At 34.3% G+C, this 13,113-nt stretch overlaps 1 protein-coding gene across 6 annotated transcripts in view; it reads right to left on the reverse strand.

Annotated features, from left to right (window-relative positions):
* The window catches only part of PPP3CB (protein phosphatase 3 catalytic subunit beta), a 57,985-nt gene that overhangs the window by 31,541 nt on the left and 13,331 nt on the right, over positions 1 to 13,113 (reverse strand). For all 6 annotated transcript variants that reach the window (XM_075505088.1, XM_075505084.1, XM_075505083.1 and 3 more), the window contains exons 2-5: positions 10,766 to 10,966; positions 8,501 to 8,625; positions 5,109 to 5,220; positions 4,079 to 4,224 (exon numbers count right to left, since the gene is read on the reverse strand). In XM_075505088.1, the coding sequence (XP_075361203.1) occupies positions 4,079 to 4,224; positions 5,109 to 5,220; positions 8,501 to 8,625; positions 10,766 to 10,793 (411 nt within the window). In that variant the 5' untranslated portion in view covers positions 10,794 to 10,966. The remainder of the gene's footprint in view (positions 1 to 4,078; positions 4,225 to 5,108; positions 5,221 to 8,500; positions 8,626 to 10,765; positions 10,967 to 13,113) is intronic.

Raw genomic sequence — 13,113 nt, forward strand, 5'->3', positions numbered from 1 at the left:
ATAATGGCAAGGCAGGTATTAACTGAAGTTGTTGTTGGAATTTATTCAATATTAAAAATCCAGTGGTTTAACATTTCCCACACTGGATGATAAACCCGGTATGGAATATTTCTTCCAGATTGAAGAAGTCAGTCCATCAACTTCTGCAAGTACCTGAATTTCTGTAGATTAAACCATCAAGTTTCTAAACCTCCAGCAATAAATTTGGGTCCAGAAGCTAACAGGTGCGTTCACACAAGGAAGATTCAACTGTTTGCCGATTGATGTTTCCTGCAATACAGAAGGCTGAAAGTCTAGAAAGCATTTCTAAGAAATTTTCTTAAGTTAGTCTTCAAGGATTTTCCTTATGACTTTGGGCCAAATGGATAGAGACATTATAAATAAAATGTTCTGGTTGCTGCAAGCAATGCACCTCTCTCCCAAACTACTTTCTCATAGCATTGGAACAATAATGTAGCCATTTCTTGAAGTAAGGAGATCAGTTTGTAAAAAATAAATATACTTACATACACACCAAATCAGTGTCTCCTTCACTATACAGTCTACCAACTGGCATGGTTCTCAAGCCATCTCAAAATTTAAGGAAATGTCACTGCAAGCTACTCAACCCAGATTGCATATATCAAATCAAAACAATCAACAAGGGTTTCTCTACATCAGGACAGCAAGAAAGTTAACAAAGGATATGAGTCAATTCAAAACACTTGTTACTGATTAACTATTTCTGAGTATGTTGTGACTACGGCAAAACAGAATCTCAATGCAAATTAGCTTAACATATTTCTAAATATGATTAAGGTAACTGAGAAAGACAATTTCATTCAAGAATAAGAATCACTACACCTGGTGTTAAAACAGAAATAGGTAATATATTTTTCAATACGTACCATAAGATATTTATATCTAAATTAATTTCTAGGTATTATGCAGTCAGGGCTACTAAACTGAAGTGCATCATACCTCCACATGGATATTCAAATTCAGGAGTAGCAAAACTTTGGAGACAGATTAAGGTACAACAAATTAAAACTACTTTACTTTTGAGACAAAAGACCTTCACAGAAGTTTCACATACTTGAAGATACAGACACCAGTTTTAATTAATCTGTCCTAATTTTCCTGAGCACTATCGCATAGTAAAGCCCTAAAAACAATGTGAAGGCCAGTGAAGAGTGGCAGTCATATATTACTAAAGAAAAGGAAATTTTGGCAGACCACAAAAAGGAAGCAAGGTATTATAAATTGCCAGTAGTGCCCCCCATATATTTCAAGGCACTTTCCTGATCAAGCCTTAGTGTCACCAAGAACTAAACAAAAGAATGACCATCTGTTGTAAATGAGGAAGAAAATTCTCTTGTCTCTCTTCTTTAAATTAAGAGTCCCCATAACCTTACATGAACACTTCCCTCCTTATAAATCACTAGGCTTAAAAATCACAATTCCTGGAATTTTGTTTCAGCAGAAGCCTTGGCAGTGTAAATTAAATCAACTAAACAGCATCTCTAAGTTGATGGACACGTGTCTGAAAGAGACACTCTTTATCAACACAATCAGAACATCAGTGTAAACAAAGTTCAGAGAATAAAAATCAGATTACTGCAAGTTTCACAAACTTCCGTTTTCCTAGAAATAAGAAGCACTTGCAGCAACCTTTCTGGTTAGGCTTTACCATCATAGCTACTATGATAGCTGTCCTCTACTGGAAATAAATCCATGCCAGCAAAAATAATCATTTAATTTGTGTAGTTTAATCACCTTCCTGAACGTCAGTAATACTGACAAAAGACCATCCAGAAGAAATGGCATCTGCACAGAAGTTTTCTTTTCTTAGGTGATTCCTATACTGTTTATAGAGCTGTGATTTCCCTTCTTATGCCAGATGATTATGCCTACAGGTTTGCAGAGAAGACCTCTCCTTAATAAGAACTTCTCCTAATAAACCAGAAGGCTTGTAATATTATACAATTGTCTCGACTGTTTACAGCAGTCATTTCACACACCACATTTGTACCACAAGTAAACGGTATTTTCCTGGATATAAAAAGAGCATTTCACATCACCCGTTTAATTTAAATACATTTACAGTATCAGTGCATGCCAAGCTCTAATGCAGCTATTGAAGCTGCTGCCAACCCATGAACAGTGCCTTTTCCAAGTTACCAGATCATTCTTTAAAAAACAAAAAAGGGCCAAAGAACAGTTCTAATAACATTGCCTTACATTTATAAATGTGGTTTTCATCAGAAGCAATATACAATGCAGATTTTCATATATATATATATATATATATATAAACATACAACCTTATATTTCATCCTAATGTAGTCTTGATCATTATAGAAGCACATATGAAAGTACAGGCAAAGATGACAGAATTACCTTTTAATTAAATTTACTTGACGCTTTGAAACCTGATTAGCTGCAAGACCGAGACTGAAAGAAAAATGAATCACAATCCTATTACGACAGTGGCTTTCCAAAGTGTTTTTCCAGACTACGTTTCCTTTACACTACTTTCCAAAAAGCTTTGACCATGTTTCTTTTCAACTGTAACATGAGAAGTGTTAAGGCCTTGTCAGAATAGCACCGTATACTCGCTTTGCTTTCTTACTTCTCTTTCTCTGCACAATGCATATAGATTTCTGTACATGTTACTATTTGCTCCGAAAATGCAATGTGCCTCAGTACATTTTCCCACTTAACACCACTGAGCTTGTAAATATGCTTCCTCTCCATTTCTACTATTTTATTCTCCTCTCACATCATTCTGCTTGGCAGTGTAATATCTGTAACTGAAATAAGCTGACATTCCAGCCTCTGAAATGGTCCAGTCAGTACAAAAAAAATCTGGTGAATTCAGGAATGAGATTCAACTGGACAGCAGCCTATAAATCTGAGGAGAGGGAGAGGTAAAAAAGAAAAATGGAGCACAAGTAAAGGAGAAAATGCTAAGAAAATAAGAAATACAATAAATTAAGATAAAAGACAAAATGGGCCATCAATATTTATATACTATAAAACCAAATCAGGAACATACTTTTTCCTTCTCTCTGATATTCAGATCTTTTTTGAAATAGGCCCCCACATACCTTCTTCCATATGTGAATAAACAACTTTTTTCTTCCATCCTTACCTATAATCCCAAAGCTTTCTTAGAACCACCTATTTATATTTTAAGCTGAAATCAACTACACTTTAGCTGTTACTAATCATAACAGCAATGGCTTAGATTTCCAAACGCAGCAGTCAGGATGACAGCTAAGTTAACTAAAATAAGTCAAAAAGCAGTATGCAAAAAGGAAAGCAACTGAGTTTGAAAATTCCTATCTGATAAAATCTTTACCTGGCATCAGCAGTCCACGCAAGTTGAAACCAAGTTATTAGAAACAGATACCTCATGTTATCACAATCTTCTTCCCTTTAAATTGCACAATGCTATTTAGTGTTTCTATTGTATAATTTTTAAAACGTGTTTTCATTCTTCTTACCAATATACTCAGCACATTTACCACAGTGAGAAGTGCTCCACAGCTGTTACTTAAATGCCTACCAAATTTGCCATTTTAAATAGCAATCTGTATTTCTCTTAAATCCTGCATTTTCACTCTTTCAAAACCAAAATCCACGTGATCAAAAGAGTAAAAAAAAGTTTTCAAAGAAATGTAAGAATAACTGAAATATGATGTTTGATATACCAAACAATTTTAAGAGTACAATTAACTTCTACGAGTTTTGTCCTGAAAGCCATGAGAACACTAGCTCGTATCTAGAAAGAAATACAAAGCACTATTTCGATTGGATATGAAGCTCTTTACATGTACTACCTGTCTCAGGAAACTATGTGGAGTTTCTGGGGGGGGGTTTTGTATGTTTTGTAACAGTCCCAGCTGTCCCAATGAGATCTACTAATGGAAAACTCACTAGATAATCCAAGAGTTTTTAATTATGAAACTGCTTTACACTTCCGAAAGAGACAAGAACAGAAAACAATATACTGACAATTTCACAAACATGACTTTGTATAGCATCATATAAATATCTGTATTTCCACTTATTTTCAAATACACAAAATACTCACTCTCCTAATGTCATCTAGAGTATTAATTTCTGGTGAAAGTCCACCATGAACACAAAGAAACTGTTGATTTAAAAGAGCAGCAAGAGGGAGACAATCAAAAGCTTCCATACAAGCATCGTAGACTCTTTCTGAGTACTTTATTTTACCTGCAGGAAAGAAAACATTAAAAATCCATATTAGGTGGAAGAAGTAATTTAGTGGATCATCATTATAAGAGCAAATCTCAAAGTGAATGCTTAAAAAAAAAAGCCAAAGCAATAAGTATTTTTGGGTTTAAATAAGCATTTCCAAACACCACAACAGCAAGCACATTTCTAAGACATATTCTCTTCCAGAACGATAAAATTCCTTCATTTCCTCTTCTGCTATCTCAAGCATGGAGAAACTATTTTTGTTTTTAAAAAAATCACAACATTATTTTGCGTTATACAATTATACAGCATACTTCAGTGTAAGATACTACTGAGAAGTTTGTGATTTCTCATTTACAGTGAAAAGCTAAGAACTGCTTATAGATTACATCACTTTTACCTACATCAAAGAGGGTTTTACCAGGGCAAATGATCCATTTATCACTGGATCAATACTTACACAAGCCTCTAAATGGAGGAGCAGTTTACATCACCAAAAGAATTATCTTACTAGTATAGCTGAAATCAATTCCTCAAATGGAAAAATTACTCAGCAGTAGGGCTTTCTTGCTAGCTTCACAATGCTGCTCAGCAAGTTACTTTGCACTCCCGATTATAGCCAAGACAGCAAAATAACCTTCCTCTCTCCAGGATTTTAAAATCAGGATTGCTACACCAAAATTTACTCCATAACGTATCTTTACAGACAGCAGTCTTCTACATAGCTTGCACTCCAACGCCACACTTAACTGCAAGCAATTCTACAGAAGTCAATGGGGCCTCCAAACGTTTGCAGGACCTTAATTAAACTAACAGACAAACATGTCTCAAGCAAAATGACAGATCGTAGATCAGCAGGTTGGAAGTAAGCTAATTTTACATTCTTAGACAGCACTTACATTCTTGCTTAAAGGTAAAATACTCTGTTAGGTGTCTGCATTCATGGTTGCCTCTCAAAAGAAATAACGTGCTTGGGTAGAGAATTTTCAGGACCCATAAGTACAGCACACACTGTTGAAAAACAGATATCCAGTAAAATACACTAGTTTATAAGAACTTTAAAAATTATTATGAGATTATGAGAAAAATTATTATTAAAATAAATGAGAAACATTGAGTAAGAATGTTAACAGCTTCAAAAGCAAGTACAGCTTAATATGACATTTTAAAATACAGCACTATTTCCCCGAGTCCAGTTCTGGACATGAGTTATGCAAATTGCTTATTACTTTTCTTAAGAACAGCTGCACAGAATGCTGAAAAAATATTTATATTTATTGGACAGTCAATAATAAAATAAACTCAGCAGAATTATACTGCAGAACACTTTCATCCAGACAAATAATGTACATGTTTGTGCCTAAAATCTGATTTTATAGTATGATTCTAAACACTGGAATAAGAAGGAAAGCAGACATTTATAAATAGAGATGGAAGAAAAAAACCCACAAAACTATTTACATGGAACTCAGCTGTATCATTTAGAGATCATTTTTAAACTAAGAATGGACAGAGTAAACCCTTTTTTCCCCCCAAAACTGAGAAAGCTGGTTATTTATTCAGTGTTCAAGCAGCAAATTCAAAGAATTACAGTAAGTTTCCATACATCATTATTATTGCAACATCAGCAGCAAACAGAGTTGAGGACAGAGCTACAGAACATGTACAATTTTTTCAGTTTAGAGTCTGTTACCACCCAGCAGTCCTAAATGCCCAAAATGTATTTCTTAAATTTCAAATCTGATTCTTGAATTTTTAACTGAGCACAGAAATCTCAAAACCCCAGAAGTTTTGGACTACTTTGAAGTCACCTGCAAGTTGTTGTTATTATTGTTCTTAACCAATACGAGTACCTTGAAGCCATCATTTTTCAAAGTTATTTTGCATAGAATATTAAGTACACAAAGGAAGAAAGAAAACAAAACACTTTAAAAAAACCACAGTAAACACAGAGAAATACGTCAAAAGACTTCTACTGTGAAGTTTAGCTAAACTAATTCCTGAATTTTTGTTCTTAGTAAAAATACGCAAAACAGTAATTTTTCTAATGATACCACATGCTTTCCAATGTTTCTGTAACTCTGAAATATCCTGATATATTGCAAAGTCCCCAGACTCTTTAAAACTGTTTCCCAGCAAAGAGCATAATCAGTTTCTTACAAAGCAACTGCTTACCATCAAATGAATACATGAATTAATTTGGCAAATTCTACAACTGTGAACTGTTTTAGTTAAGCCAGTTTGTATGAAAAATTTATAAAAGCTGGCAACCTTGAAAACATTTAATAGAAAAGTGGCAAAATAGTGCCTTCCTTTCAGTGAATGGATACTACATTTGATTAAATTGATGAGATTTACACGTTCTCAAGCAAGTTACCTATTAAGTACAAAAAGAAATTTTTTTTTTCACCTTGCCTGTACTGGCATATTTATTTTTTATTATTAAATACAGACAGACTAATGGCAGAGGTCTCCATGTCCTGTTACTTCCAGTACAGAAAAGAAGAATTTGCACACACTTCTGTGAATGACTCCATCTTGATCCCAGCAGTTTGTTATATACAATCATGCTAGCATGCAATTATCTTTCCTATTAGAAGCGATGACATTTTTTATTTGGAAATGGGTTACTACTAAAATATCAATGCAATTAAAGATGTTTCACAACAGACTGATTAAGAATTTATTAGTGAAAAATCAAATTTCACTGTTTGTACATTTTTAGAAAATTTCACCTTCACTTTTCTGTGATAAGTAAAATATTTTACCAAAAGTATATTACATTTCCAATCACTAAGAAAGATTTTAAAGTAACTATATACAAAAATTCCTGGAGGTCAACTTAAATTTCCTAAATGTTAATTAAGGCAAAAACTTAAGTAGGAGATTTTTTTTTTAAGGTTAAAGTGGAGAATGAATGGCTGATTTTCATGTACTACTTGTTTCTTTCTCAACAGGACCACAAAGCATAGCCCCACCTTCATGCACTTGCAACAATTCAACTTCATTCAGATAATCTGCCATGTACTTCACTGATGTTCCAACAGCCACTCAGAGCAGAAGAGAGCAGATATCTCAATGAAGAAAGACAAGCCTTTTAAGAACCCTGGACTGGTTTTCAAGACTATATTTAGCATGTGTTTACATATTCTTCAAGTATATTTAGCATGCCAAATATTATATTAAAAACTAAATTTAAATCATATGAGGAAAAAAAATTGAGTGCGTTCTTATTAGTATATTCAAGAACATCCATTGTTTAAAAGTTTTTTGTAAGCGTAATAGTTGAAAAGCTTTCATACCATGTTTTGATATATTAACATATATTGTTGCTGTGTAAACGTCCTTTTCAAGGACAATTACATCATTTGTTATCATCAAGAACAGGCCAAGAAGATCAAATTAATAAATAGGGAATGTCTGTTGAAATTTTTCCTTATAAACGACTTTGAGGCAATTGCTCTTGCTGCATCTCCTGTTTGTCCACCATCCCTAACAACCCCAAAAGGCATTGTGCATGCACTTCACAGTATATACCCACACATGTTATTAGAACAGCATAATTTTAATACAGAAATGAAGTATCATACACCATGACTTGTAAAATACTATCTCAAACGGTATGCCACTCTGTTAGATTTGGTATCTATGAAAAGATCCCAAGCTGGCTGCAGAAGAATAGTTAACTTAAAAATCATAGCTCTGAAACTAATTGATATGAATATTTCTGGAATGTAGCATACTTAATAAACATGCTGAATATTTAAAAATTATTTGAATTCAAAATACCTGAAAAATTAATGGCAGAAACACAGGTCATCCTTAGGGAATATCTGTAATCGCCCTCAGAATTTTAGTAAAGAAAAATGTTAATAATTATTAAAAAACATTTGATTACATAAGTAAAATTAATCTACTTCATACAGATAAACAGCTATAATAAATAAAAAGACCTTGCAGTCATGATTCACCTGTTCTCCAAAAACATACAAACACACCTTCCTGCACATTACCAGAGAAGCAGGATTATGTATAATAATGCTATAGAATTCAACTTTTAAAAAACTAACTAAAGAAAGAGGAGGAAAAATGAGTAAGTCTGGTGATTTCAACAGGACAGTCCAAACGGCTCGTCAATATCCTCCTGTAAACAGGCCTTTGTCATAGGAGAAAGCAGAGCAGGAAGACCACATTCACATGTTAAAGCAGACCTCAAATTTCATTTGAAAACCTCTGTGAAAGTGTGCTTATAGAAAAATTTAGGACAAAACAGATTAATATATTCAGTTACCTCTATACTAAAATAACCTCTGTCTACATAGTCACCGAGGAAGAGGTATCTTGTGTTAGCAGGTGATCCTCCCACTTCAAACAGCTTCATTAGATCAAAGAACTGGCCATGAATATCACCACACACTGCAAGCAAAAATTTTGTTCAAATTAATTTAAAAAAATCTAACAGAAAAATTACTAAGTTATAGTTAAGTAAACAGCCACAAAGTACTTCTAATTAAGAGGAAAGGCAGGTATAAAGCAGGAATAACAGAAATTTTTGAAGCTTCCCCCTTTGCTTTTCATTAAGATGCTGTCTTCACTACCTGTGACAATGTTGATGATAGCTGTATTTGAGTCTAGCAGATTGTGGAATATTTTTCAAACACAGTTAATGCACGGAGCATTGAGGTCTTCAAAGTTGTCAGCAGCTCTTTACTGTCCTCCCCAACCACTTAGGTATCTTTGCAAATTCTCCTTGGTATGCGTATTTGAAAATGCCTGTTGCTTTGCAACAATTTGCTGTGTCCATGTGGGATTGAAAAAAGCAGGGAGTATGCTTTTGTTTCTGAGTCAGACTAACATACCTTTTCATCATATCTTCTCTTTGCTCAGTTACTTTTCTCCTTTCAAATAACCATGTTCACTATTTCAACAGTGGATTTTTCTTGTGTTTTTAGAATATAATACAGGACAAAACCAGTGGTCAGCAACCTAAGGCAGAAGTGCCAAAGATAGCAGATGGGAAGACTTTGAAGAGCATACAGCAAAGCCAGGTCATCTCGCAATTAAAAAAAAAAAAAAAAAAAAAGTATGGAAGGGACAACTGCTCCTAACTCCTCATTCCCACAGGAGTTCCCAGCTCAACGGAAGTCAGGAGCTGCCTTCTCGCTTCTCCATGAGGTATTGCTGATAACAATGAATAGGAATTTGAGAGACCACGCCTTCCGTTGATGCAAAATGTCACTGATAAACTGACAAATAGCATCTTCTGACTTCTCAGAGTTTATCAGTAAATTTTTTTGGAAAAGAAGTTGTTCTAATTTTGGAAAGTAATATTGGATATGGCACACCACACTTTAAAGCTTGTTATTCCCCTGGAGCAGACCATTTGTCATCATGACCTACAAAATATTAGACTAAATAGAATGTGTCCTCTTTTATGTCACATTTCTTAAGATTTCTATTGAAACACAGCAAGAACTTTCCTTCTTTTTCAGCTGCCAATATACCAGTAGCTCTGGGTAACTACCTGAACAAATGGAAATACAAAAATTCTAAACATATGGACAACACTGTAAGTTTTGAGCTTTATCTGAAGCTTCAAAGGACTCTGAGTTCAGATGGTCACTTAGTGGTTTCCACCATTTCAGTAATTCATTTTTTAAAAAAATGCCAGTAATAATGATATACTGTTTAAATGTTTTCATCTACCCGATACTAACAAATTAAAGCAAGCTGATGCCCTAAAAAGCTCTTCAGACACTAATTTTATATAGGTCCTTTTAGAAGAAAACACATTCAAATGAAAGAAAATCTGATTTGAACACAAAAATCAAATTTACTTTCATTATCATAAATAACAGATATGCAAGGTAAACTATTTTCTATGAGTCTGGATTGTTTATAACTAAAAGTACTAAAGGACACCAACTCTACCTTTCACCAGGTCAAACAGAAATAGAACTAGTCAAACCATGAAAATATTCCAAAAAACCCTAAGAGTCAGTTTTGTATCACAGTGGTTCTGGTCCTAGTGCGTTAAAGATGCTAAAACAATCTTTCAACACTTTCCAGTACTGCTACCCTCACAAGAACACGGTTTTACATGCAATCGTCAGTCTCACCTACAGAGAAACTATAAAGGTGTATTTTTCACTCAGAATTCCAGTTCACAGTATTTGCTTCAAACCACAGCAATTAGCTTCTCTTCACATATTTAGATTTCAGGATAATTCTGAGTTCATTTTTCTATTCCAGATAGATGTCTTTATTCCCACTTACAACACTGCAGGCATCAGCATTTAACTACTTTTTATTTTTTCATTTTAATACCAATCATACTATTTTTTTCCATTAGGTTTAATGCCTTCATTTTGCAAAATAATGTGCAGCATATTTTTTCAGACCATTTGAGTACTGTTAAGCAAATGCAGTTGTGAGAGATAATTCAGTAAGATTATACAAAAACTTTATTCTAGCAGTTTTTAAGACAAACTCTACTACTGAAAAAATCTGGCTTTTTTCAAACTTAATTACGACTGAAATTATCTAGAAATATTACCTGTAATTGGAGCTTCAACTTCTATCATTGTTTTTTCCCTCCGTAATATTGCAGCACCCTCATTGATGATTCTAAGTGCAATTTCTTCATCCACTCGGCCTTCTTTTATCAAGTGGTTCTTCAAAATGTCAACCCTTGGTCTTCCATCTGTGTCAAACACTTCTTCAGATGTCAAGCGATGTGTTGGTGGAAAAGGGACAGCTAAAATTTAAAAAGAAGAAACAGTAGTTGCAACAATGCTATTTTAAAAATATGATCCACCTAGGATTGGATCTATCATGGAAGAGCTGCTATCCAAAGTAGCAAATTTGTCTTTCAATCAACTTGATGACATCATTAAAAACTGGGTGCTATCTGTGAATGTATTTAAAAAATGTATTTAAAAAATTAACACCTATAATGTGCAAGTTTGTAGAAACTATAAAACAGAGTTAGAAGGCCCAATAATATATACAACATTTGAAAGAGTCAAAACTGCCTTTGCAAAGGGACATGATCCCTCTCCAATATACCACCATTCTCTGAAGGACTCAACAAGTATTGGGGATGCAGGAGATCCATTTAATATCCACTCAGACTTGCAAAAGGCATTTTAAAATAAGCCCATCATCAAAGCCTCGAAAAACAAACAAACAAAAAACCAAAACAAACCCAAAGCTAGCAAGAAAAGGATATAATACTGTTTGAAGGACTATAAATAAAAGGATGTAATAGCCAGCACCTGGAAGCCAGCAAAGGAAGAAAGTCACCAGAAGAGCCCCACTAGAATCTGTGCTATTTAACAAATTCTTAAATTACACTGAAAAGAAGGTATCTCATGGAGTGATGCAGCCTTCAGGTGACAGTAAGTATTCCAGACAATAAAGAAAAGGCAGGCTATGAAGAGCTACAGAAGTCATCCATGCTACTGATTGACTCAGCAAAATATGACACATTAAATATTAATAAATGCAAATTAATGAGGGAAACAAATCCTAACTTTACATATAAAAATTGCAGATTATAAAATTACTATTACTCTTCAGAAGCAAGGTCTTTCCTATAGTTCTAAGAGAATACTCGATGCTGACAAGTCAAAGAAACCCATAAAACTGAATGTTAAGAATTATTAGCAAAGGAACAGAAAACAAAAGAAGATGCAATTATGTCACTGATAAATCTAGTATGCAACCCTGGTTTGCCTACCTTATAAAGGAAAAAAAGAATAATTAAAAAAGGATTCAAGAACAATAATGGAAATAAAAAAAGTTAGAATTATTTCTGCTACAGGAGTAACTAAGTAGACTAGGATTCTTCAGCCTAAAACCATGAAAACTAAGGGGGGCTCTAACAGAGGTGTACAACAGCATTAATGGAGAAGGTGAAGGGAGAGCAGCACTCGCGCACTCTCAGGCTCTGAATGGCAGAAAGGGGCAGGATGGACTCTGCCAGTTTGAAGTTCTGTCAAACCACTGACTAAGCAGCAGAACAAGTTCATACTATCAGAAAAAACTGTAATCTTGGGAGCCTACAACAATGCCACTGTGGGCTGAAACTCCTCCTTTGAGCTTGTTTTTCTTATTCGCCTGTTGCGCTGTCTCTAAAAAGATTAAACTAAGAGTAGGGGCTGTCCATATACTAGACACAACTTCAGAAATTACTGGAGGTATCAGAAGTCCTTGGATCCTGGCTTATGGGTCAAAAGCAGCCATATGTGATCCGTATCTCAAAGAAGCGGAGCAGATGAGAGGTCTGAAGCTGGGGACCAAACCAGGCCCAGCAACTGCCCAGACAGCACATCTGACGGGTGGCAGCTTACGTGAATTCAAACAACAGCAGTTCAATTGCTGCACAAATGAAATATGGATGTGGCACATGGGAGAGAAGGATACATCAGAACTGCCACTAAGTGGTGCATCAGAATATCATCACACTCATGCAGGATTACAGGAAATAAAACTAATCTGGAAAAAAAAAAAAGCCATACCACTATTGAAAGAATGAAGCAAAAGAAAAAAGGAGCAAAATAATTCAATTTCTCTCAATTTAAAATTATTTCAAATATGCTTAAAAATTGGAGCAACACGTGTATTCAAAGATAAGAACAACCAGTAGTATGAATACACTTATAGATATATTATTCATACTTTATTTTCTTACTCTCCAAAGTTAAACTTTACATTCCAAAAATCAATGTCTAAATACTAAACATTCACTGACTTCATTTAAATTGACTTCTAGATTACTAGCAACACATTGCTACCCTTCTGTTTTATACAATAATAAAAATGTATCAATGAAACAACTGATGCATAAATCACATACATATATTCTCTGAAATCAAATTATACTAGAAAATAAACTAGCAA

Source organism: Mycteria americana, chromosome 6, assembly GCF_035582795.1.
Source record: "Mycteria americana isolate JAX WOST 10 ecotype Jacksonville Zoo and Gardens chromosome 6, USCA_MyAme_1.0, whole genome shotgun sequence".
NCBI classification, from domain to species: domain Eukaryota; kingdom Metazoa; phylum Chordata; class Aves; order Ciconiiformes; family Ciconiidae; genus Mycteria; species Mycteria americana.